A 25,663-nucleotide genomic window follows, 5' to 3' on the forward strand; every position below is an offset into this window, starting at 1 on the left:
CTGCTTGTTATATGGAGATGAGCGATTGTGGCCTGGTCAAACTTAATTTTCTCTAACCTTATTTGTATATATTATAGTCTCATTTTCTATTATTGTCATCATTCATATTATTTGTAGCCAAAAAAAGAGAAGAGTTTTCTTTAAGTTCAATCTAAATAATACCATTTTTTTACACATATTTTAAACAAAGCGTATATTATTGTCACCAAACAATGCAAATATGCCATCAGGCAAGACTTTTGACATTATCTGCCTCTGCTTTTTCACCAGGGTGTCACATCATGAATAATTAAATCACTACTTTGTGATAATACATAATTCAACATCAGTTATTAATGCTAATGTGTGTGCAGTTTACTCAATTGTGTTATTGCCCATCAAAAGTAATTTCCTGAAAATCCTCAAGGACGAGAATTTAATCAGTTCAGCTTCTTTTCAAAGGTAGCATTTAAGTGTTCTTAAACTAACTTGATTTTCCAATATTGCTAAGTGTTTCTTCGAAAACCAGTACTCACGTTTCCTTTTAATAACCTATTTGATGGTTCGTATGCTCTTAAATGCCTTTTCTTCATCATATAATAGCACTGACAATCTAAAACATTGTAGTTATGTTTGTAATTTTAATATAAAAAAGAATTGAGAAAGTCATGATGTACTTTACTGTAAATAAATAATAAGACCAACCATAGCTTCCATTTTTCAGCCCTAATGCTTGTGAACTAATTAATAATTGATCATAGCCAGATGGTATGAGCAATAGGCAACATGATATGTACATGATTGCCTACATGTTTAATTGTTTTATAGAACATGTCAAAACAGGACCAGTGTCTGAACTCTTGCAGTCTATCATGGATGTACAGATGTGATGACAAGAGAGATGTCAGTTACCATCACATCAGCATGAATAAGAGTTAGCCGGATCATCATAAAACATGACCAACCACGTAATATACAGTTCTGTCCTTGATATTATCTTACATATATTATTTCACAATAGTACATTTATATTTCAGCATGGCATATATCTTGACACAATGCAGAATGTCTATCACCACCTGACTTCACAGCACACAAGTCAAACATCAAAGTGGATTGTGACAAATTAAATAAGTTCACATTGGCATCCAGGGAGTTTTCTTTTACCACACAGCATGTTCAAAAGTCATTCCACCACAAAAAAATAAAACTGACTTGCAGCACCCACATACACCAAAACAAAGAAAACCAAAGGCAAGAATCATGAGTAAAAGTGAAGGAATGGGAGGAAAAATTATAGTTGAATGAATAGTTTGACACATACACGCAGAATACACAACAAGGAATTGCACTTAACACCGTCCTGTCCGGGGTATATCAGTGACTCAAAAAAGAGGCAGCAGGCAGTCAATGTTTGATTATATTGTAAATCCTTCGTCCAAAAAGTGTCCTCGGATTAGAAAAGAAAAAAAACAAGGCTCCTTCATTTCTTATCCGGACCCTCCTTTTGGCAGTGCAAATGTTTGTCTGGAGTTCTCCGTATTGATATAATCTTAGAGGTACCAGAGTTAGGACTGGAATCACTTCCTCCCACAGAAACAGTGCTTTGGCCCAGCCCGACCCCTGGACCTGCTCCAGTCCCGGTTGGAGACCCTGCCCCCAGCAGGTTGGCTGACTGCAGCACTGCCTCCGAATGTTCCCTGGCCTTCATCCGTAGGGCTGCAACACTGGCTGTCCGGTTACTCTGGCATCCATATGGTGGCAGGAAGGAGAGGCCCATTGGGTCAGGCACACAGCAGGAACACAGTGGACTTCCTAATTAGAGTAGAAATGTGTGTCATAATCTGGCAGCCTACTGTCCCCTTAGAATTATAAGGTTCTATTTGTCATTTTTGTAAAAATGGAGTTATTCACATATTCTTATTCTGTGAAACTTATATACATCATGTGATGTTTTTTTTTAAGTTGTGTACATTTTTCAGACTTTTTCAGAAAAAAATTAGTTCAGAAAAAAGGTTCTATATATAAAGTACACAGAATGCAAAAATAAAATGTAGCTCAAAATCTCAAGATCTATATATCTATCTCTAAGTCTAAGGTAAGCTCTAGGGTAATGCAATATATCTACGATTCTAATATAGAGACAACAAAATATTATAAAAATATATTGTATATTATACATTTCATCCATATCAGTTGCAGTAACAAAAAAACTAAGATATCAAATCTATCGGATACGTTTCTATGATGACATTCATCCAGTAGATCCTTGATCTTACCTTTTAATGTTGCCACTTGTGAAAGGGCTTGTGCGTAAGTGGCTGTGTTCAGCAGAGTCCCGGGCAGACAAGATGGGAAAAAAGGTCCACCTGAACCCACCACTCTGTTAATACTGTGGATAAAGGAAAGAGTTTGGCATTATATCTCTTGACAAAAACAAACAAACATATATTTAATTTGAGGATCCACACACTTCTGCTGTAGTTCCATTGGTTCTTTCTTATTTCTGCCGTGGTCAACAGGAGACTGGTTGAGGTTTCGTGCTGGAGGGGTGCCGTCACTCATTTGTTCTTTGCTTCCCTCCTGGTCTGAAGTTCCTCTTTCTGTTTTTCTCCACTTTGCTCTTCGATTTTGGAACCACACCTAAAGAGAAAGCACAGTATTAAAAAAACTGAGTAATAATGAGTAATATTGTCTCTTGGTTTGATTAAAAATAAAACATTCTGTTTTGTCATTTACTCACTTTCATGACATTTGAAAACTGTGAATTGATTTATTCTGCAGAAAATAGATGTTCGGCGAAAAATGGCTAACATCTCCTTTAGTGTTTCACAGAAGAAAAACAGTCATACAGCATGAGGGTGAATAAACTACTGAATTGTCATTTTGGGGGTGAAATCCACATCTGCTGAAACCCAGTCTATAAAATGTCACCTGTTAAGTAGCAGTTGCATAAATATTATAATTCTTATTTGCACCCAGTGCTGATTTCTGAAATATGCTACAGAATCTAACAAGCCAGTGACTTATTTGAAACTTCACGAACACAATTGCTGAGCATATGCAGTGAAGTTCTTGTGTTAACTGAATGAAGGTCATTGCCTATAACAACATTTAATTGAGCAATTTTTCATTATCATTTTTTAATGACTTCGTACTGACAGTCTCCCTGCTTCTGAGAGAGAACCATGATGAAGTCGTTTATTTCTCTATTTAGTGATTGTTTGACAACATCAGATTTGATTAAGTCTGTGCTCTTTAAGGCATTAATCATATTTGAATGGGAAAGGTTGCATAATGCATCCATATCTCCAGCGCCTGGCCAGCATTGTGCAAAGGGTTATGCAAACAAACAAAAGGCCACACATATAGCTGCTCTCTCCACATAATATGACACAACAGTTTACTGGCAGGACAACAATATTCACAATGTAATTGTGGCAACATTATCTCACCCTTGCACCTTCCAGCAAGAAGTCATGATCCCCCAGCACTGAATGCGCCATAATTGCACCATTAATCTCAATTTGCAGTTTGTTCTTAATGCAGCACAAGCCAATTGACACTTTAAAAACGGTGGATGCCCACTATACTACAACAAAAAGAAAATTTATTTCCTAATAATAATGTAAGTTTAATATCCCTGCATGCTGCGACCGATTCATGTTCAGATTTAATAAAAGGAATCGGGTAATCCGATTAGAGAGAAATAATTTGTTTACAATCCCTAATTTACAGCAGCGAATTCCATTATCGCGTCGCAGTCATTGGTTTTAAGCGATAGTAAGATGACCCTGGGGAACAAAAGGGAAACTATTATATTCCCCACAATTAGATCTGAGCTCAGAAGGAAACCCAAAAGCAAATCTGGAATGCAGGAAATTACATACAGACACATTGAATGCAATTATATGTGGCCAACTTGATATTACTGCGGATGTTTTGCAAGGCCGCAGAATATGAAATCGGAGGTTTCAGGTGCACGAGTGCTTTATAACCGAGCAAAATCGTTCTCGGGATGTTTGTCTTGTTCGAAACGCATGCATCCTCTCTCCATTTGCTGAAACACGGAAATGGTAGTGCATCCAAGCAATTTTTTATACCTTAGAGACGAGGGCAAATTAGTGTAGAGCATTACCACTAGTTAATTATGAATGACCGATTAATCAACCTAATCTAATATTCTACATTATGCTGATGTTATTAAAGCGCATCACGGAAATGACGGAGTGGCTTCAATTAGCCTACTTTCTTTGACCAAACCTGCTCGATGAGAATTTTATTTTGAGTGATCTATTGGTTACCTCTCTGGATCGGGACAGTTGTGGAAAATCTCTCACCTGGACACGAGCCTCTGTTAGGTTGATTTTCATAGCCAGCTCCTCTCTCGTAAACACGTCTGGGTAGTGGGTCTGTGCAAAAACCGTCTCCAAAGCCTCCAACTGTAAATCATATTTTATATATTAATTTCTAGAATTTATGCATTATAATTCAGAAATAAATATCTTGCGTTTGCTGATAATTAATAACTGCATGCATAATGCACTAAAACTGTAAAATTGTTTAACTGCTGCCTTAAGTGGTAGAATAACAGGAATTAGAATTTTTGTAACACTTTGAATGGATTTTGAAACAGAAAGCCTAGTTCAAATGAAAACAGGCCTAACTCTTCGGCCTTTCTGGATGTCTTACATTTTGTAGTGTAAATGTTTAACCTAAATAAGCAAATGCTTGTTTTTTTAATTACAAATAAAAGAACAAGTTTACTTCTAAAAGGCGATATCTTCGTCATATAAATGTATGTTTAGGTGCATCTACATAGGCCTACTGCATAGGCTACCTAAGAAATAAAAATACAAAAATAAAAACAGGGCGTTTATTAATCAACATTCCTATGTAAATAAGTTTGAGAACAGTGGTTCTATTTTGTATTCACTGGAAATCTTGATACCTGTTGTAAAGTGAAGGTCGTCCTGTTTCTGCGTTGTTTTCTGCGCAGGAAACCATCATCAAAGTCTCCAGAGGCGTGATTCCCGAACCCATTTGTGTTCACTGTTTAAAACAGTAACGACACACTTTTAAAAATAACATTTATATAGGATAAAAAAAAAAAAAAACATTTTCATATATCCTCAAATGCGATGGAAAATATGATTTCCCTCGGTTGTCTCTCACTTAATCGCTACGGACTAATTCACAGAGAACAGTTGATTTATTGTATTCATCTGCTAGAGTCCTGAATTATCGCCGGACACAATGAGAAACCGTGACCAACAAAACGCCAGTTGAAAGGCATGACATCTAACATCTGTTCTCAGACAGACTGCAACAAAAAGTCTCAGCTGGGCGGCTCTCAAGCCCCTCGATCACGTTACCATGTGGCAAAATATTAAACACCAAAAGACGAACACAAACATAGGCTAATTATTAAGTAACTTTGATTGTCAAATATAGTAATGCACATTATGAAGGTAAATTATGGAACTATAAATTGCCACAGAAAGAACTGTTAATATATAAAATTACAAAGTTAACATTGTAGATGAAACTCCATTCTTACAGAAGAAATGAATCATACTTACATGTGTTGGTCCTGCAGCACTCTCCCTCTAACTGTGGAGGACAGTGAAAGTAAAACATGTTTCCCGGTGCTTTGCGAGTGGACGGTATATTTCACTCTGCAAAGAATAAAATATTGAAACGTAATGCTCAACTATTACTGCAATCGCATACGTCATAAAAAGATAATTTTGAACAATACTAATACGTTTCTGCAATCGGTTTGAATTAGATAAAGTAAAAAAGCATCTATACCAATAGATGGTTTTTTATGCAATCGCGATTCTCGTGTCTCCAAGCACAACCTAAGCAAAGCAATCGCTCTCCCTCCGTCAATCACTGAGCGCTTCAGTTTATCCGCTCTCTCGCGCATACGGAGGGAGTGACCAGATGTCTTTGTGACTGTTTAGAGCATGACAACACTTGCCTTTATAATCTCCCACGTAATTGCAATTAATCAGATTTTCGTTTTCAAGTCATTTGGATAGGTTCTCCGCGGCCAACCGGCTTTGCACGTGGTGGAAACGTCTAAATCCTCCAAGGCATCAATACTACGAAACTTTAGCTCGATGCATGCATATTCCCAAATCACAAACACACGGGCACAAGCATGATGCACTTTATTTTTTTTACACTGTTGCTTTTTATATTAAAAATCTAGATTACTGTTTTTTGAATTTAAAATTGGCTGTCAGACCAGTAATTGCTCATTATATGGGTTAGGGGTCCACTTTATACGAGAATCCACTGGCTGCGCGCTCGCAGGTCCAAATTTTGATTTTGTTCTCAGCAAGGGGTCCAAGGATTTATTTCCCACTCTCTCGTAAATTATATGCTGCGGGACCCTTTCAATTACTTTTAAAACGCACGCGGGACGCCGCGCGCAGACACCGCAGCTCCTCTGCTGCTGGAAATGAGGCTCCGAGTAGCAGCTGAAATTTTGAAGTGCGGGACGGTATTGGATGAAATCACATAAACTGCAAAAAAGCAAGTGTAATGGTGCATAATTGGTTCTCTAATAGCATTACACAAGGATAATAGCCTGTTATGGCCCCCTGCACTATTAAGTGCTTCCCTGGCGTAGAACGTTTATGATATTAAGAGGGGAATATAATGATATTTTAGTTATTAAATGCGTGTAATTAATTTATGCACCGCTGAAAATAAAGTTGGTGTTATGATCTCGTCAAAATGCATCGGAAACTGGGGGACGAGCTCTTTATAACTTGACATTTGTAATATTAGCCTATACGAAACTGAGATATATTTAGATTGATAAAATCTAGATCAACTGATTTCTACGATCGTGGGAGTTTGACTGGGTGGGAGTGTATTATATGTGCCGGATGAAATAAGTGCCATTAAGCGCTCTGTTTAAAACATGTCTTTATAATGCACGTGCGACTGAATAATTGCTATTTTCAATTTTTAACAGAATGATTGTGTGTGCATGAGGTCTCATAAGAAAGGAAAAGACAAAATACAAACTTCCAGTACCCTGGTCAGCAACAGGACAGTTTGCGCACAAATATTCAATATTAAAAATAAAATTTTAATAATAGACTACAAAATAATTAGTAAAATATTTTTCTGAGCCCATTATCGACTGCAGAAACGAATAAAAATTTTTAATGAGGTCGAAAACTCGAATAGAGCGTTGAATAAATTCAGCTCTGTTTTATATTGTTTCAAAAAGCATTTTTCAGTTCATTTAAAAATGTAGTCGCTCTTATTTGAAAAGTATTATAACAAAAGCACTAAAATAATAATAAAATAAAATAGTTTTGCAATTGCAGAAGTATTTTTGAAATTATTTTTAATTGCTTGTGTGCTAACTCGCACTGGCAAACAATATACTCATTTCTGACACATTAACTTACAAGAAATAAAAGCCTGTCCCTGAGAGGCCATGGCATTGTGATTAATGTGCAACAAGCAACAACAGAAAATCATAGTCCTTTTCTAAATGAGATCCAATAAGCCCCTGTGAGGTGGTGTATCTGGTTCATCATATAGTGATGCATTAAATTTCCTAGCTTATATTAATAAAATGTTTGATATAAAGGAGGATGCTTATTGGGTAACTTTTAATGAATCCATTTAATTGTTTAAATGTGTTCAGTATTCCCTCAACTCCATCACTGGCTTTACACATTGTAATTACATTAGATCTAATTTGTTCTCAGTGAACATACAGTAAGTGAAAGGCAGAGGTACTCTCAAGACATTAAATAATGTTGATTTGATAAGTTTCAAAATCATCTTCACTTACTAAAATGTCATGGAAACACATTGACACCAAGCACCTTATAGGGTAGAAAACCCTATATAAAATGTACATTTTCCATTATTGCCAAATTATTGGTAGAACTCAATTATCAACCAATAATTGAGTGAATAATAATAAAAAAAAGAAATATAAAAGAAAATCACAGCAGTATTACAAAAACATTGTAATAGTATTATAACGTAGTATAGAAAAAAGTACTGGTCTCTACAATAATTGCATGAATAACACATTTTCAAGAGATTTCCCAAGTTCAAGTAAATTCCAGGAATTTTACAAAAAACAACAATAGGATGACATCAGGTTTTTTTTTCAATTCAATAGGAGTGTTGTACAATAATTGGGTCAATACAATTCTTTTGTACGTTTTACGGCCAACCTGGAAAGTTCTAGGAGGATTATTGAAATGAATTGCATTCACACATTTTGTAATCTTAAAATAACTAATGCATTGATCACCTGTTTCGAAGTGTGAGGTATATATTCCATTTGGAGCTTCTCAGTATATAGCTTTTAATATACTCTGTCTACCTGTAGTCAGCTTTAAGCTTCCACATCCCTTCCTGACCAGGAAGTCTGTGGAACTCACAAATATTCCTCAGCAGTTCTCTGAACACTGGTGTTTGTGTGGAAGTGAGTCTCGGGGTGAAGTACTCCAGGATCTCCTTGGTGCTCGCCTGGCCATCCACCTGAGCTTGGAAGGCCACAAAGTTCCTCAGGTCAACCAGAAGCTCATCGTGTTCTGTAGGGGTAGCATGCACGGCAGCAGACTCTCTCTCTCCCTCTTCCTCTTCCTCTAGTCTCTGGGGTTGTTTGAGATGATTCCTGGCCCTCATTCTAGCGAGAAGAGAAGATGAGGAGAGAGAACCAGACTCCTCCTGCGCTCCTTCACCGCTGAAGTGAGCAGCATTTTCTGGTTTCTTTACAACCGACTTCTTTATAATATCTGCATCCTATAGTAAAAAAAGAAAAGACGGAACAGAACATGAGTGCCCAACAACTATTTCTTATTCTTTTGGGGTTTCACAGGATATTGTCTCCTTATAGACATACCTTGCATTTCTCTGCTGCTGTTGCCATTGTCCCAGACGACTGAGACAGAAGAGAGTTTTTCTTATGCCCAAACCTTCTCCTAGGAGCAAAATTCACTATTTACTAAGATGTATTTAAATTTGATAATATTACAATACACATTATTTTTAATTTCCATTCTTTTTATTAAAATTAAAACAGACATACTTGACTGAAGGTGGGGTTGCTGTTGTTGGCCCTCTTGAGAAAGAAAGCCTGCAGTTTTGTCTGGAGATCTTCAGCGCTCTAAGCGCATCCTTCGCAACCCTATTGGCTTCAGCTTCCACAAGCACATAGTCCGGGTTCGATGCCTCCATGATGGTGTCGTGCTTCATGACGCTGTGGATCCCTGATTTTTTAAAGAGTTTGGCTAGAACATAATCGTCACTCTTTTTCTCATTTTTTCTCTCTTCCTCCTCCTCATTTTCCTCTTTCTTGTACCTCCGTTTCTTCACCAGGTGCGGAATGCGACTGCCCTCAAACTTCGCGTCTTCAGAGTGCCTGCGCTTTTTATGCTTGCGCTGGTGTCTGTCTGAGGATATCGTGTCCTTTTCTGGCGTTTCACAGTGCTTTTTCTTCTCTCTGTGCTTTTGAGGGCTGTTTGCAGAAGAATGATCTTTACTAGTGCTGTTTGTCAAACGATCAGCAGTGGAATGAGGTTCAAGGCTATTGTTCTGCGACCCAAAAGCATTGTTGTTTGAGAGACCATTGACTGAGGTAGCGTTTCTATTTCCTGACAGAGATGTGTTATCTTGGTCGTCAACACAAAATGTAGATGAAGAGGATGGTCTCGAGGTCCCCTGAGATGGACGGGAGGTCTTGTGTCTTTTTGGAACCTGCACATCTGACCCTGTGCCTATAAAATAACATAAAAATAAATAAAACTTCAGCTTGTCACTGGTGCAAAGATCAACTTTCTATCTTATTTATCCCTAAATGGTTAATTGTAGTAGCTTAAGGGCACATATTGCTACCTTAAGATGATAATGATATCCATGTTTTCAGGGTAGTCAAGGAATATAGTTGTCTCTTTAAGGGTACTTGCCCCAGTGACAAGCATTTTTTTCCTGACAGCATACCAGTTTTTAATTCTATTTACAATGATTTCAACACACGTTCTCTTTGTGAAATCAGGCAAATGAACATTCTTGCAAAGAAAATATGTTCAGTTAACATGTTAACATATCCATGAATTACCTGCAAATATTGCACTGGTTTCTGTTCCCTGGGAGCCATCAGGACTGCTCAGCGTGAAGAGTTCATAAATGTCATTAGACTTGAAAAACCGTCTCTGCTTAGGATCTTTTAGCACTCGGTTGGTGAGAAACTGTTTGAAGATTTGTCTATTGAAAAAAACAAAACAAGGAATAATGTACTTTTTTTGTTTTTTAATCATTATTATATAACCTAGTCCCACATTTTCTGAATTATTTCCTTTATAGCTTAAACACTGACATGCTACAATCTCACCCTGCTGGATGGTTTATCTGCTTAAATACATTGTGGTTAGTTCAAAATAGCAAAAATTTATATGCAAACAACCCTGGTCTTCACAGTCCTTTCCAAATTCTCATCGCCTCCCCACAAATAACCCGGTAGTCTACAACAGCCTTTCGCGACCAATTAGCAAACTGTGTTGATATCTAATTAAGAAAAATAATGCATTTCAATTACTGTCTATTGAGCTCCTGCAGACAGAAGTAGGACATTATGGATTATAATAGTCTTCCTCACCATTACCAGCTCCATCTCAATGCCAAACCCTAGGAAACTAACCTGTGGTAAATCTTCTCCTCAATTGTTCCAGCTGTCAGCAGCCTGTAAACCGTCACCTGCTGCTTCTGCCCAATCCTCCAGGCACGCTCACGAGCCTACAGGAAGGGGTCAACAGTTCACATCAATACCGTTCTTTGCTGCACGCTTTAAGAAGAATAGTTTGGATCAGATACTGCAAGAACATGCATTCTAATTGCAAGATACTGCTTTGGCTGACCTGAGTGTCCGTGCTTGGGTTCCAGTCTGGGTCGTAGATTACAACCCTATTGGCTCCAGTCAAATTGACTCCCAAACCTCCAACTCTTGTTGTCAGAAGGAAGACGAAGATGTCTTTGTTCTGAAAAAAAAAAAAGCAAAAAAAAAAAAAAAGTTTATTTGAAAGCTTCTTAACCATCACAGAAAGCATAACACAGACACCGTGATCTTGTTCACCTGGTTGAATTGAGTGATCATTGGCTGTCTGGATGCAATGTTAGTAGTGCCGTCCATTTTGAGATACGAGAAGCCATTCTCCCTCACGAACACCTCCAAGATCTCCAGCATCTGTGTGTGTGGGAGAAATGGTTTCAGACAGAGCATTGAGAACAGGATTAGTGCTAACAGGATTAAGTGAGATTAATATTACATGTACAGAAGTACCAACTGTGTGGGTTTTAGGTTCTCTCTGAAGCCAAATCTCATTTCTATTGAACAAAGACAGCTGGGTCCTGACAGACACCCTACAATGCAATAAGATCTCCTAATGAATTCTATTAGAGGGCAAAATGACATAATACGTTTATTGGTCCTTTAGTGGTGCTGCTGGAGATAGGGAGAGTGCAGCTTATCCATCAATACTGTTGGTTTATTCACACATCTTTACTTCAACGATGGCCTGATGGATCTATTTGGATGGATTTGGCTAAATTCCACCGATCATATTGCCAACCTGCAAACATTTTCTTTTCTTCTCCTTGTTTTCGTCACTCATTTCTTACTGACCTGCCTGGATTGGGTGAAAAGCAAAACTCGGTGTCCCTGTTTGAACCACAGGAGCAGCAGTGACTCCACCACAATCAACTTCCCAGAGCGTTTCCAGTAACCGAAGTGCTCCTCCTCAGTCAGCTGATCATCAGGGATGCCTCGGAGCAACCGTGGCCCGCCTGTGAACAGATCCGGGTGGTTGCAGATCTTCCTCAGAGCTATGAGGCCTGAGAAAACCTAGAACCACAGGGTGGGGAATTGAGATGAATACACCGGGTGGATATCTTAATACATTTAATGGAGGGAGAAAAACTGTTCCCTTTCCTTGTAAGAAATAGCAAACACAAATCTTAATATTAATAAACCTGGTTAATTTAATGAAGGTAATTGACCAGAGCAAAGTACAGTCTCTTCCTTGAAGTAAATGCAGTCTTTGCATTATATATGTGGCTTAATGGAGTTTGTGACCACATAAGAGGGGTTTGTAAACTGCTCTGCAACCCACAGCTTTTTCCTCCACAAAACACATTTGGAGCATTGTGATGAATAGTGTGAATAAAGGAGCTTCCTCTTTTCTGTGACACTTAAAGAGTGTCAATAGATCACATAGACCATTTTTTTTTTTATGCAACTGTATAAGGCCGACACAACATTTATCAATGAAACCGATTTTGCATGTTTGTGACAAGGTAATATCGACAAAGAAAATGTATCTGTACACATATTATTAATAAAAAGTGCAGTTCAACATAACAGTTTTTTTTTCATTACACACTTTTTGTTATCTGCATAATTTGCTTGAAAAGTTGCACAGTTTGACTCACTTTTGCTTTGATGACAGCAGTGCTTCAGCTGCTTTAAAAGCTTAAAACTTGATTTGCTAACTAGCTTTTTTTTAGTGACCAACAATTAATGGTGAATCATACATATTTTGTATCTCATTTATTCTACATGATAATAATAAAAAAAAAAACACTTATACAGTTGGAATGTTCAAACATTTCACCACAAATTCCTGAACTTCTTTAAATGTTACTCTTTACATGCTTTTAAACATGAATGTGAACATATAATGATAGAGCCCGTCAACGCTCTCAAATAAATGGATACTGAATATGTGAGAAACAGAAGATCATCAATTTTAAACAATCACATAAGTGTTTCACACATGGATCCTTTACCTGCTTGTCTCCATTCAGAATCTGATAAACCTCCTTGGAGTCCAGAAAATTTTGGTAAACCTGACGCTGATCTTCTGTTAATCTGCAGAACAGGACCTGTTCGGAATATAAAACATTATAGGCTATAATTGTTGATGTTTGGATAGAAGGCAACATATATTTAATAATAATTATTAAATTTATTAAATAATTATTCAACAGTTAAAACAACAGAATGAAGTTTCAATGTTTGCAAATTCTGGAATTGCTTGCTGACATAAAGCTTGATGCACTGGCTTCATTTAAAACATTTTTTTTTTTTATATATAAATAAATAAAATAAACAGGCCAAGCAGAGTCTGAAATGCAAGTTCCTGTAAGAAGGAATGCCCAGACAAATAGTGGAGTATAGATTTCTTTGTTATATGTATTGTATGGGCACCTGTTCACTTTTGTCAGGTAAAGAGAGATTTGCTTTCACATCAGCCTTCATTCTTCTCAGCAGGTAAGGGTTAATCGTGTCACGAAGAACACAAGCACATTTATAGGCTGTCTGGACCTGAGGAATAGAAATTAAAAAAATACCATTAGCGACAAATCAATAACAATATTCCTCATGAACATGAAAACCGTTGATAGTACTTAGATTCAAAAAATCTAAAATGTCTAGTGACAATAAAGGAGCTTATAATAATGTTTATATTTTCAAACAAATGCATTTTTTTTTACTTTATTCATCAAAGAATCTTGAAGAATTGTACCACAGTTTGCACAAAAATATTAAGCAGATTATTTGTTTTCATTATTAAAAATAAATATGAAAAAATAAATGTTTTTGGAACAATTAGAATGATTTCTGCAGAACCATGTAGAAAAATTTTATTTTAAATTTTACTATTTTAAATATGGCTGTTTTTATTTTATTTGTCAAATAAATGCATTTTAAATGCATGGTAAGCATCTTTCAAGACACTTCTTTCAAAAACATAAAAAAAATTTTACAGACCCCAAACTTTTAAACATCAGTGTGTATGTCTTAACTTTTTTGCAAGCACCAAAAAACTAAAATCTATGTATGTTTTTGGCTAATTAACAAGCATCCACTTCAATAGACTTTATGAAAGGCAAACAAATGTGTGTGTGTCCTGAGGCATGTCAACAGCCGCTTGCTCTCTTTCTCTCCTCCGATCAGCAGATTGACACATTAAAGATTCATAAGAGTGCTGCTGGACTCCATAGGGGGCTGCACTCTTTTATCAATAATGTTCTCCTGATCCAGCGTTAGGCCAAATGCCATTTAGCTGTAATTTAAAGGGGTTTGCAGATCAAAAGAGAGCCTGCAGTTGAACCACAACACTGTAGGGCGTACAATGAGCCCGGATTAGGGCCCATTTGAGAGGACAAAAGAGAGAAATATACAGAGAGAGAAGTGTGAATAAATAGTGATACAGCATATGCCTTAGTAATGAAGCTGGCTGCAAAAGAGCTCAAGACTTCATGTTTCCTTCTTTCTGGACTTGTAAGCCATCATTATTTTCTCAACAATAAAGAAAAACCTTTCCCTTCACTGTTTAATTTTAAATGGTCCAGCAATATAACAAATAAAATTTTAAAGGTATATATATTACATGTAGTTTCTCAATATATAAATATGTAAAAGCTGCATGCATGATTATAAAAGAATTAGCAAACTGTTGTTTAAAAGGCTCTTAAAACATTTCTAATGTCCTAATGTTGTCTTGCTCAAAGTCCTGAATGTTTTTTCTCCTGATTTAAATTCTGAAATTTAGAATTTCCCAGATTTAGAATTTATTATTTTACATGTCCTTACTTTTTTTTGAAAAATAAGAAAAACATTGAAAAATATATATATATTTAAATAATATTTTATTAATATGCTATGCTATGTCCTCACTAGTCCTCTTTTTTAATTTATTTTTTATGAAAAGACATGAAAATGCAAAAATAGTAGGATTTTGTTTAATAACCAACCAATTTTTATTTTTTATACCAAATTTTGTATAAAGATGATTCTCAACTATGCTATAAACTATATAACAGAATGATCTGATATACCATTTTGCTTTATTCAATGTGTGTAAAATGGCCATAAACAGGAAACATTTTTCCATTATAATCAATGTATCTATAAACTGTTTCTAATTTGCATATTAATGTATTTTTGGTGGCAACATGTAATGAAAAAGAAGTTTAATAATTACCATTAGGTATACTGATAAATAATTTATTTTCATATTCACTTGTTGTGTCTCCCAAAATGCATAATAAACATTCTTTAGAGGGATAGTTGACCCAAAAATTTTAATTCTGTCATCATTTACTCACCCTCATGTCGTTCCAAAACTGTACGAATTGCTTTCTTAAGTTGAACATAAAAGAAGATATTTCGAAGATTGCTGGTAATCAAACAGTTGGTGGTTGCCATTGACTTCCATAGAAGGAAAAGAAAAATACTATGGAAGTCAACGGTAACCACCAACTGTTTGAGTTTTCATTTTTGGGTGAACTATCCCTTTAAGTCCTGGTGTCCTCTAAAGTGGACATGTCTGAAACTGATATCCTGTTTCATAACTGAAAGGCCTATTTTGATTTGAAAACCCATAACATTTTCCTGAGATGTTGATCTATAACAAACAATGTGAAAATTAGTTAAATTAAAATGATCATTACAAAATATCTTCATGAAATAAGGGTGTTAAATTTGATCACAAAATTAAAAACTCCATAGCTGGGAGTCAGATATATGAGAGTGCAAAGTGATTTTAAATAGTGCACTGGATGGATGTTAGTTCATTTTTCATATATATATATTTTTCGTGCAAAGAAAAGAAGAAAGTGTTCTAACTGCAAGATCATCTTCTCTCATTTCTCAAATGAATATCCACTAAAACAAAATGTATGAATGTATGAGGCTGGTCAGCGGGAATGTGCAGACAGCTGGGAAAGGAGAGAGCGCCATGAGTCAGGGGTTAGCTATCTACAACCATTTAATAACATTAATAATTAGTAAAGGTTTTTATTATTGGCAGAGGAAACATCAATAGCCTTTTAAAGCAGTTCGGAAATGAAATCCATAAAGTAAGTGTGCTATTAAAAAGGTTTCCTAATAATGGTGCATCTAGATTTCATTCACCATACAGCATCACTACGCTGTTCGAATTGTTTTATATGCCTTTGAATTAATACAGACACTTCCATCTCTGTGTAATATACAATGTGTTCTGTGTTCATTATGCTGTTATATTTGATGCAAATTATAGCCTTATATTTAAATAATGAGAGACTTTTAACTGGATTGATCCGTAAGCTCTGGGTGATGAGTGGTTCACCTGCACTGGAGACGCATTAGAGTATCCTCCCATGGTAATGGGCACAGAGAACTGCTCCATGAAGATGGGCAGAGTCCCCAGCTTCCCTGGAAACACAAAGTCAAAAAGCGACCACAGCTCTTTGAGGTTGTTCTGCATGGGTGAGCCAGAGAGAATAAAACGGTGGGGTGTCCGGAACTGTGTACAGACAAAACAAAAAACACATCATTTATTAGATCAAAATAGTTTTCGAGCTTAAGTGCACAAGCAGTTAGATAATACTCGACTCCCTTTGTGATGGATTTGGTTTTAAAGCTCCATTAGCTTCAGTTTATTCAATACCAAATCAAAGTGTTGTGAAATTTAAAATTGATTTTTTTTATATAGCGATCAATAGCACTGGAGCTCATATAATTTGTTACACACTGAACAAAGATCATTCTTAAAGCTCTACTAGCTTTACTTGTGATCCTTTGCGATACCCCTGGGACTTCATTTGACAGCTTGATTGTAAAATAAAGGAGAACTCTATTATAAAGAAAGCAACGGTCACCTGTTTGCATGACGTCGTAACCCCAGCGTTGGGGTTCCTAATTTTGTGGCCCTCATCCAGGATGACGTAATGCCAGTCGTACTTCTGGATGTAATCTTGCATGATACGGATGTATGAGTAGGAAGTGATGAGGATGCCGTGGCTCGCAACTATTTCTGGGATGAGCTTCTCCTGAAAAAAGAGGAATAAAGGAGTAAAACATAAAATAAAGTAACTCGCTTGTCTTTTTTGGCTGTTAATTAAATTGAGGAAATTGCTATAGGTTGCCGGTATCAGGCCCTTGGTGATATTGTCTTCATCAGAACAACCAGTCTATACATCTGCTTTGATGTCTCACATGAACGGTCTCAAGTGTTTTCCAATTATAGACCTGCAAAGCAACTAACCTCTGTTCCCAGACCCCCCCCCCCCCCCCACACACACACACACGCTCTTTTTTTTTACTTTGTAGCCAATTAATCAGGTACATCTGCTCTACAGGAGTGTTAGTGTTAGCGTGAAGGCGTATCATTAGGTGCCAACGCTGCATAAACGTTCCTCTGTCTCTCTCCCACAAGCTCCTGAGACCAACTCTCCACCTAGAGGGCAAAGCACGGACTGCCAGACAACAACCCCCATTAATCACTGTGTCAGGCAGGGTGGGGAGGGGGGCAGTGAAGACCACTCACAGTAAACGCTTCACAGCCGCCCCACAGCAGCTCCGGCTACCTTAGCTTTAATTAATTTAACATTTCCTTGGAGCCAATTCGACTCCACACACTAGGATATTTGCTGACAAGGGGAAAACCTCACACTGGCATAAACGTTACAGGCCAAAATGACACCGTTCATCTTATTCTTGTTGTCATGTAGCTTCTTTTCATAGAAAAGTTTGGGGGTTGAGATTACATACAGAGTGGAACAAAACAGTTCGCATTATGACAGTCTCAACAATGGATGTTCTCAGCTCCGGAAAAGCGTGACTCACCTTTTTGCAGGTGAAGGAGCCCGTGTCATGGAGGACAGCAACACGGAACGGAGGCCACCAAGTGTGGAACTCCTTCACCCACTGATGCATGACTGTAGCCGGACACACAATGACCGTGGGCCCCAATCCAGCATACCTACAGGAGAGGAGAATGTGGTCACAACACTGGGGAAACTATGAGAGTTGGATTACTAGTTGTAATATGCACCAGGTTTTTAATATGCAACCAGTCATCTGCTGTTCATATGAGGTAAACAAAAGCCTTTAATCAAATATAATTCAAAGCCCTGCACTCTTCAGCAGCAAAGCAAGAAAATAAATACATAAATGATACCATTGAAAAGTTTGGGTCATGATGACTTTTTAAAAATAAATTAATACTTTTATTAAGAAAGGATGCATGAAATTGATCAAAAGTGACAGTAAAGATATTTAGAATGACACCCAAGATTTATGCTAATAATATTAATAATGTTTTCACAAAAATATTAAGCAGCACCACTATTTTTTATTATTTTTAATAAGAAGAAATATTTATTGAGCACTAAATTAGTATAATACAATCATTTCTGTGACACTGAATCCATCATGGGAATAAATTGCATATATTTATATATAAAAAAGTAAATAATATACATTTATGAAATAAATATACATGTAAGCTATGTTGTGAACTTGAGTTTGCAAATTTACTGCAAAACAACGTTAAGAAACTGCTTTCTATAGAGTTGTCCTTGTGGATTGCATTAAAAAAAATATAACCAGTGTAAAATGATTCATGAACAAATGTCTCTTGTGAGTCATTTTGTTTTAGTGATTCAAAAGCATCTTGTAGACCAACCTTTCTCTGGTTACTGGTTATCTGACTTCAGTGATGTTGTGCAAATGGCAAACAGGAGAGTTCTGTGTCAATACCATTATTGGCTTATTATCTGTAGTCCTTTTTGGTAAAATCCACCTACAAATGTTTTACTTGCAATTACACACATTACCTTCAAGGTGATGAACTCCAGGAGCTTACACCACAGCTGTTCTGCTCTTCCTCTCTACATGAGTGTTTACTAAAAGAGATGAACTGACGAAACGCACTAAATGGCTTTGGGAGCATTACGGCTTGATATGATATTCCAGATTGTGAAAGCAGTTGATAGCAAGCCATAATTGAGTTTGCAAACAATCAATTTGCGGATGGGCGATGCCAGACAGCTTATTGACCATCCAGGAGGGCCTCCACCTCAAGTGTGTATGGCATGAAAAGCCAAAAAGTAAAAAGGCACTACTTTAAGCATGTTTAATTACATGTCATTTTCCATGCTCCCTGCCCAATCAGCAGTCTCTCTTTCATGTCACGTCCTTGTTTCTCCTTTGATGCCGCCACTAAGAGAATTAGAGGAATATCATAATTGAAATGTCTTTAATAATTCATCCAAAACCTCTCTCCACCAGAAATCCAGCTGCTGAAATATTCATCGCAATCGAGACTCGGAGTCTGGGAGGGGTGGGGGAGACGGCTGACGGCTATGTTTATGTGTGTTAGTGTTTACCAGTGTTTGTACATATCTATGTGTGCGTGTGTGACTGGGTGGCTAATGATGATGAGCATGTTTTGGAAAGGATAAGACTCAAAGAAAAGACAGAATACAGAAGCCCATTTCCATTCCATAAAAAGAAATGTTAAGAATTTGTTTTATATTAATATCAACTACTTTTTTATTACTTATAAAATCTTTTTTTTTTCTTCTGAAACTGAAACAGATTTCCATAAATACAGCAGATATAGACACAAAAATGTATGACCAAGTGGAGTCTCTTGCCTGTAATTGGAGCCGCGTGTTTTTAGCTTGCTGTAGCTCAGGCCTGCCAGGAAGGCAATTATCTGGATGGTCTTACCCAGGCCCATCTCGTCTCCCAGAATACCTCCTGCTTGCTGGCAGTGCAGTTCCCACATCCACCTGACACCTGTCTGCTGATACCTGGACAACAAAAGCAAACGTTTTGTAGTACAAAACGCAGATCCAGCACAAATACAAACACAGTGGCTGCTGAATTAATCATAAGGCCATTATCACTATTGATTCTGGATAAATGGGCCATAAGTGTTGCCCAATTGATGTGCTGTAAAACACAACCAGAACACAACACAAGTCTACAGCACTTCACCCCTCCCCTCCTTTACAGCTCAGCTTTCAAGACTCATACATTTTTTGACACAGTTAATATTTCCTATTGTATGAGCATGTGCGAGAAAACCTTGACTTATTGATTCTTTTCTTTTATTATTAGAGTACTGTATGTGTGATTTGTGTTGAGCCATACTTAAAGAGTTTCTTCCAGAGGAAACCAGGCATTTTAAATCCTTCATCAAACTCCACGTCGCTCTCCTCGGACTCATCCTCTCCTGCTTCTCTCTTCGCTTCTTTTTCACAAAGTCTGCGCCTTTTCCACTTCCTGCAAGAAGAAAAAACCACAACAATGCCATTACAGGCATTTAAATCGGCACATTATCACTGAACATTCATCAATACAGACCAATCAGCATTAAGTATGAGTAGTTGTTGACCAATATATAATGATCCCGTTGGCCAAAATGTTTTTCTTGATCTCGAACTAGTTGTGTAACCGGAATGTGATTCCCAGTGCGCACAGACTATGGAATATACTTCCTTTTTAGTCATATTTTAACTATTTCTTTATTTGTAAGAAATATTAGAATTACAGAATCAAAGAAACTGCTATCAAAAGTATAAATATCTTTATTTTAAAGTTTTATTTTTCAACAACTAATTGTTTTTTTTCATATTGATTTGTTTTCAAATGATTGATTTCTCATTTCTAACACACATTGTGTAAAATATACAGAAATCTTATTGCAGCATGTGTTATTTACACTTTAAATTAAGTGTGATATAAGCAATCACATACATATCTGTTTTATTATGGCTACAGCCACCCTGCTCTGCATGATATCGTCCATAAAAAAATTAATATCAGTCGACCACTAAGCACAAGGCTACAGTTCAGTAACAAAGTGGCTCGAGTAGCTGTGCTGCATGTCAAAAATAGAAACACAGCGCAGACTGGTGTGGACACGGTGTCACACTGAACAGCAGACCCCACAGATATTTCCCATGCTGTAGACTTCACATAACGTATTTGATGAACAATCTTCTCAAACTAAAACAAGTCTACTGCTGACATTTAAAATCTGACTCCGTTAAAGATGCCTCCTACGGGAAAGTTTGCAAGGGACGGGCAGGTACCAAAAGTCCCCGGCCTCGGTTTTTAATTTCCTAGCCAAAGAGCTACAGACAGACAAAGACGGAAACCAATGAGAGAAAGAGAGTGAGAGACCTTTCCCTTCCTCTGCCCCTTACTCCAGCAGGCCAGATTTAATTGACCCATTTCTGGCTTCAGGGAAAGCTACAGCAGTTAGTGGAAGTGGCGTCAGAAAGGCAAATTAAGATTGATATAGACAATTAGGAGTTTGAGCTCCCCAAGAAAGGTACACAGAGAGTCCATCAAAATCCATCTTCATTTGGGGTTGGTCCTGTCACTCTGCAATGAAACTGTTCCCTTTATCTGGGGCTTCCGAGACTGCACTTGTAATTAAGTCAAGACTAAGCATTGGTTCAGTTAATTATGCTTTTCCCCCCTTTCCTCCACCGCTCGGCACTGCTTGCGCGCCACCATAGCAGAAATGAGTAGCCGCATTCACATTTAAACCAATCAGAGCGGAGAAACTATGGAGAGAGAGCGTATGCCAACTCAATTTGCTTACTATAAATACAAATGCATAAATCTTGTTAGGTTTGCTTCCATCTATTTGCACGTTAACACTGGAATAAATACATGCATACCATAATGAAAAAATATGAATAGGCATAGAATTTGCTTAGTCAAGGAACAGCTGCCAATCTCATCAGTGGATTAGACTATCTGTTCCAGCATACATGCTAGGCAAAGTAACTAAACATATGAATGGACTCTGACTGTAATGATTGTGACAGTTTTGGAAATAATGGATTCAAACTAAACTTACCTAATCCTTTGCCTGTAACACTCAATATCTCCATCGTCTTTACATTTTTGGACTTTTTTGCCTTTCTGTGAGTCTTCGTCATCTGAGCTGCTAGGAATGTACTCATCGCTCTCATCCTCCTTCTTGGGCTTCCTGGTTTTGGCTTGGTTCTTCTTCTTGTATGGTTTAAGTTGGTATTCTTCATCTTCATCCACCCAGAAATCATCATCATCTCTCTCTGGTTCCTCAGGATCCATCAGCTCATCACTCGGGATGTACTCTGAACCCTCGCTGTCGGACGTCTGCTCTCCATCACCTTTCCTCCTCCTGGCTCGGAGTGGCTCCTTCTCCACCTTGGCCCTGGCTTTGGGGTGAGCCTTCAGAGCAGTCCTCTGGAGCTTACGCATTCGCTTTTGGAGCTTCTTATCTTTGCTGGAGAGGGATTTGTTCTTTTTCTCTTTGCCATCCATGGTCTGTCCTGAGTTTTTCTTAGTGATCTTTTTCTTTAAGATGGGTCTCTTCCTACTATCCGCTAACATGGCTTGGTCATCAAGATACTTGTCAAATCCGGAGTTCTCACTGAGCATAACCTTTCGAGGCTCTTTCTTCTCTTGCTTCTGAGGGATCCGTGAACCGAAGGGGGTCATGTGACCTGTGCGGATGAGCTCTTCCCATTCAGACTCCTGGGCTGGCATAAGCATGCTGCCCAAGGTGGATGGGCCTGGTTCTAACAAAAACAAACAGAGTGCAGAACAGTAAAACTAACAGGCACACAAAAGCTTATCAAAGCAAACACTGAAGAAAGACAAAAAGGGAAATTTACTTTCCATGATGCAGGCATTCTGTCACATTTTGTTTAAATGTGCAGAAAGTGTTTTACATGAATGAATAAATAAATCAGCTCTGAAAACACTTAGCATGAATAATTTCTGAATATTTAAATTGTATGTGTAGCATTTATTGTGATCATAAATTGTGCATTTATTTTTTAAATGTTACATAATATAATAATTGTGCAACTATTTTTTTAATGTTATATAATATAATATTAACAACCATACTGGTCAGTATAATCTATTTTAGCTCACTGAGTCTTATAAATTGACAATATGCTGAGAGGTTTTTATATCTAGAAAATAACATCTAATGAACATCAATTCAGAGCCCCAACATTGCTCCTTAAAAGGTTTCTCCAGTAAGCAGAACCACTATTATCTAAGTACTCCACAAAAATACATTCAAGCAAATATTAAAAGACAACTTTGCATGATACAGATAGTCTGTGAATGTAAAATATGTAACACTCTTTTATATACTCAAAATTATTGTTCAGCAAGATCAAAAAAGCTCATGATGCTACAATATATTTAATGGATAGTGCTAATAATGAACGTAAAGCCTCTGCAAAGAACTGTTTCAAACTTACCTTCGTCATCCTCAATCAATAATTCTGCCTCGAGCTTCTGGACATCCTCTCCGTCAAGAACAGCCTGCAATCTCTTCTGCTTGGCTCTGATCTTTTTTAACTGCTTCTCCTGTAAAAGGCAACGGACTTAAAGTTCAAATATATTTAACATAATAGCAATCAATTAAAAAAAGGATATTAAAAAAAATCCACAGTGGTACAGGGTAAACCAATCCAACAACAACAAAAATAAAAATAATAATAATAAAAAAAATTCCAGCTCATGCTAACCTTGTTCTCTTTTTGTCGTTTGACAGACTCAATTTTCCGACTGATGTCCTTGCTAGATGCAGCATGAGGGGCTAACTGCTCTAAAATTTTGTTGATGTGTTTCAAAGCCGTTGTACATGACCTGAAATGCATTACAAACCAACTACATTATATTTAGCTTTTAACTTCATCCTTTGACAAACATACAATAATGTACACTGTTTCAAGATCAACAAAGAAAGCATAAATTCACCTGACGTCATCCAGTACGGACTCATATTCTTTCTCAGCCTCCGCTTTAGCCGCAGCCTGGTTGGCCTCCTGAATGGCCCTGTCCACCTGCTGCAACACACCTTGCTCGAGAACATCCTGGTCGTACACATCCACTCCCAATCCCAGCAGCTCAGCAGCCTGAGAGTTGCGGTCCACTGACTGGATCTCCTGACGGTTGATCTGGAGCAGGGCCTGTGATTTTCTAGGATTCTGTGAACCAACATTTTCGGGACATGTTGCTGCTGGCTCTTCCTTACTGCTTCTTGGGATGGAAAGGCCATTGTCTTCTTGGACTCCAGGAGTAAGGGCACTGACGGGGCTGGACAAAGGAGCCAGGGCCTGGTCCTTGTTACCTTCTACTGGCATTATCAAGCAGCTGTGAATAAGGGTGATCTAAGACTGTAATATTGGACGTTTGATTACTTAGACACCAAAGTAAAAGTATTAAAATAACAAGAAAACCATTGAACAATAATAACTTATATATCGAATCCCATTTTAAAATGTATTTTGTGTCATAAATATATTTTTAAAATGGTTAAAGCAGCTATACTGAACAATTACAGTAACTGTCAAAGAACATAACAAAAGACATAACGTTACACAATAACTGAATACTACAACAGCCACGAATTTCAAAGTAACACACAATAACAACGCGATGAACCGTTTAATTTGAAAACAAATGTGATTAAAATGATATTTGATTATTCACTTTCAAATTGAAAACTATTTAAATAACGATTTGTCTAATAGTATAGGCTTATGTGCTAAATGCTAACTGCTAGCATACTATTATTGTTGTTAGCCTTCAACTCATGACTTCTAAAAAGCACAACATTAAACAACAAACCTTCACAACGACCCGACTCTTTTAAATGATTTATTCTTTTAACGTGAAATCCATTAAGATCTCGTTATTTTGCTGTGTACTACTGTCTAGCATGTGAACTTGTTATACAATCACTGCATTTTAAACTGTGAAGAAAGAAAGTTCAAGGCACGACGTAAATGTCACCGACTGAGGAAACGTGTCAAAATAAAAGTCAATATCGCATGTACAGTGAAAGTAAAGAGAGATATATTGTTATTGCCATATTAATAATGGCAAAAATTCTAACCCGAGTTAATTTACCTGTTTGTATTCATTGTATATAAAATGCATACTTGTGGGCTGAAGAATTAATTAGTTAATTAATGAATATATATATATATATATATATATATATATATATATATATATATATATATATATATATATATATATATATATATATATATATATATATATATATATATATATATATATATATAGTATAACACTTTCCAAAAGTGTTTGATACATATATATATATATATATATATATATATATATATATATATATATATATATATATATATATATATAAATGCATGTATGTATGTATGTATATGTTTGTTTGTTTTTCACTTATTTTCATACATTTTTATGGTGTGTTTTTGTTTTATTTGTTATGTGAAGCGCTTTGAGATGTTACATTTATTATTATTATTATTGTGTATAAATTGTGTATTATTTACATATTTTGAATTCGAAATCAATTTGATTTAACATTTAACAACTATTATTATCAGTTTATTGACCTTATTTTTATAATTTAATAAAACATTATGTAGTAGACTAGCATGCCAACGTTGCCGCTTAATGGACACGTTACAAGATCATACAGCGCCCTCTTGAGATCAAAACGTTTTCAATCCACTGAGGGTCTGGATAATATACGCCAGTGGTACAATCCCTACACTGAATACACGGTCACCCTCTTCATAAATGTATATTTTACAGTTAAAATGTTCAACATCATTAAGGGATAAAACATATATATAGGCTACATAAATGACAATTTCTCAAGCGTTTAGTGTTAATTCGGCTGAGGCTTGTGTTTGTTTTAGAATAATACTGGTGAATGAACTGTAGATGGCGAAAGCGAACTGCTTAATATTATTGACTGTCTCCCAGACTTTGATTACTTTCTCGTGCCTCCAATCCAATCCAAATAAAGTCCGAAAGAAT

At 36.8% G+C, this 25,663-nt stretch overlaps 2 protein-coding genes across 3 annotated transcripts; both read right to left on the reverse strand.

The window, feature by feature from the left end:
• Positions 1–748: 748 nt before the first annotated feature.
• On the reverse strand, positions 749–5,958 carry LOC128026784 (dorsal root ganglia homeobox protein-like). The gene is made up of 6 exons (XM_052614053.1): positions 5,562–5,958; positions 4,931–5,031; positions 4,320–4,421; positions 2,453–2,622; positions 2,259–2,371; positions 749–1,794 (listed from the first exon to the last, which is right to left on the reverse strand). Exons 1-6 carry the CDS (start codon positions 5,617–5,619, stop codon positions 1,463–1,465), a joined length of 876 nt encoding a protein of 291 aa, XP_052470013.1. The 5' UTR covers positions 5,620–5,958; the 3' UTR covers positions 749–1,462.
• Positions 5,959–7,610: 1,652 nt separating this feature from the next.
• ercc6 (excision repair cross-complementation group 6) lies at positions 7,611–24,610 on the reverse strand. 2 transcript variants are annotated; one of them, XM_052612877.1, is made up of 20 exons: positions 24,464–24,610; positions 23,591–24,009; positions 23,359–23,479; positions 23,089–23,197; positions 21,684–22,389; positions 19,961–20,092; positions 19,459–19,617; positions 17,645–17,780; positions 16,678–16,848; positions 16,146–16,322; positions 13,238–13,354; positions 12,817–12,912; positions 11,654–11,872; positions 11,105–11,215; positions 10,890–11,009; positions 10,673–10,767; positions 10,094–10,239; positions 9,065–9,752; positions 8,879–8,957; positions 7,611–8,778 (listed from the first exon to the last, which is right to left on the reverse strand). In XM_052612877.1, exons 2-20 carry the CDS (start codon positions 23,974–23,976, stop codon positions 8,353–8,355), a joined length of 4,194 nt encoding a protein of 1,397 aa, XP_052468837.1. In that variant the 5' UTR covers positions 23,977–24,009; positions 24,464–24,610; the 3' UTR covers positions 7,611–8,352. The 2 variants fall into 2 exon arrangements, with proteins under 2 accessions (XP_052468837.1, XP_052468836.1); XM_052612876.1 differs by having other exon boundaries at positions 23,591–23,986; positions 24,464–24,604.
• Positions 24,611–25,663: the final 1,053 nt, after the last annotated feature.

The sequence above is a fragment of the Carassius gibelio genome, chromosome A13 (assembly GCF_023724105.1).
Source record: "Carassius gibelio isolate Cgi1373 ecotype wild population from Czech Republic chromosome A13, carGib1.2-hapl.c, whole genome shotgun sequence".
Taxonomy (NCBI): domain Eukaryota; kingdom Metazoa; phylum Chordata; class Actinopteri; order Cypriniformes; family Cyprinidae; genus Carassius; species Carassius gibelio.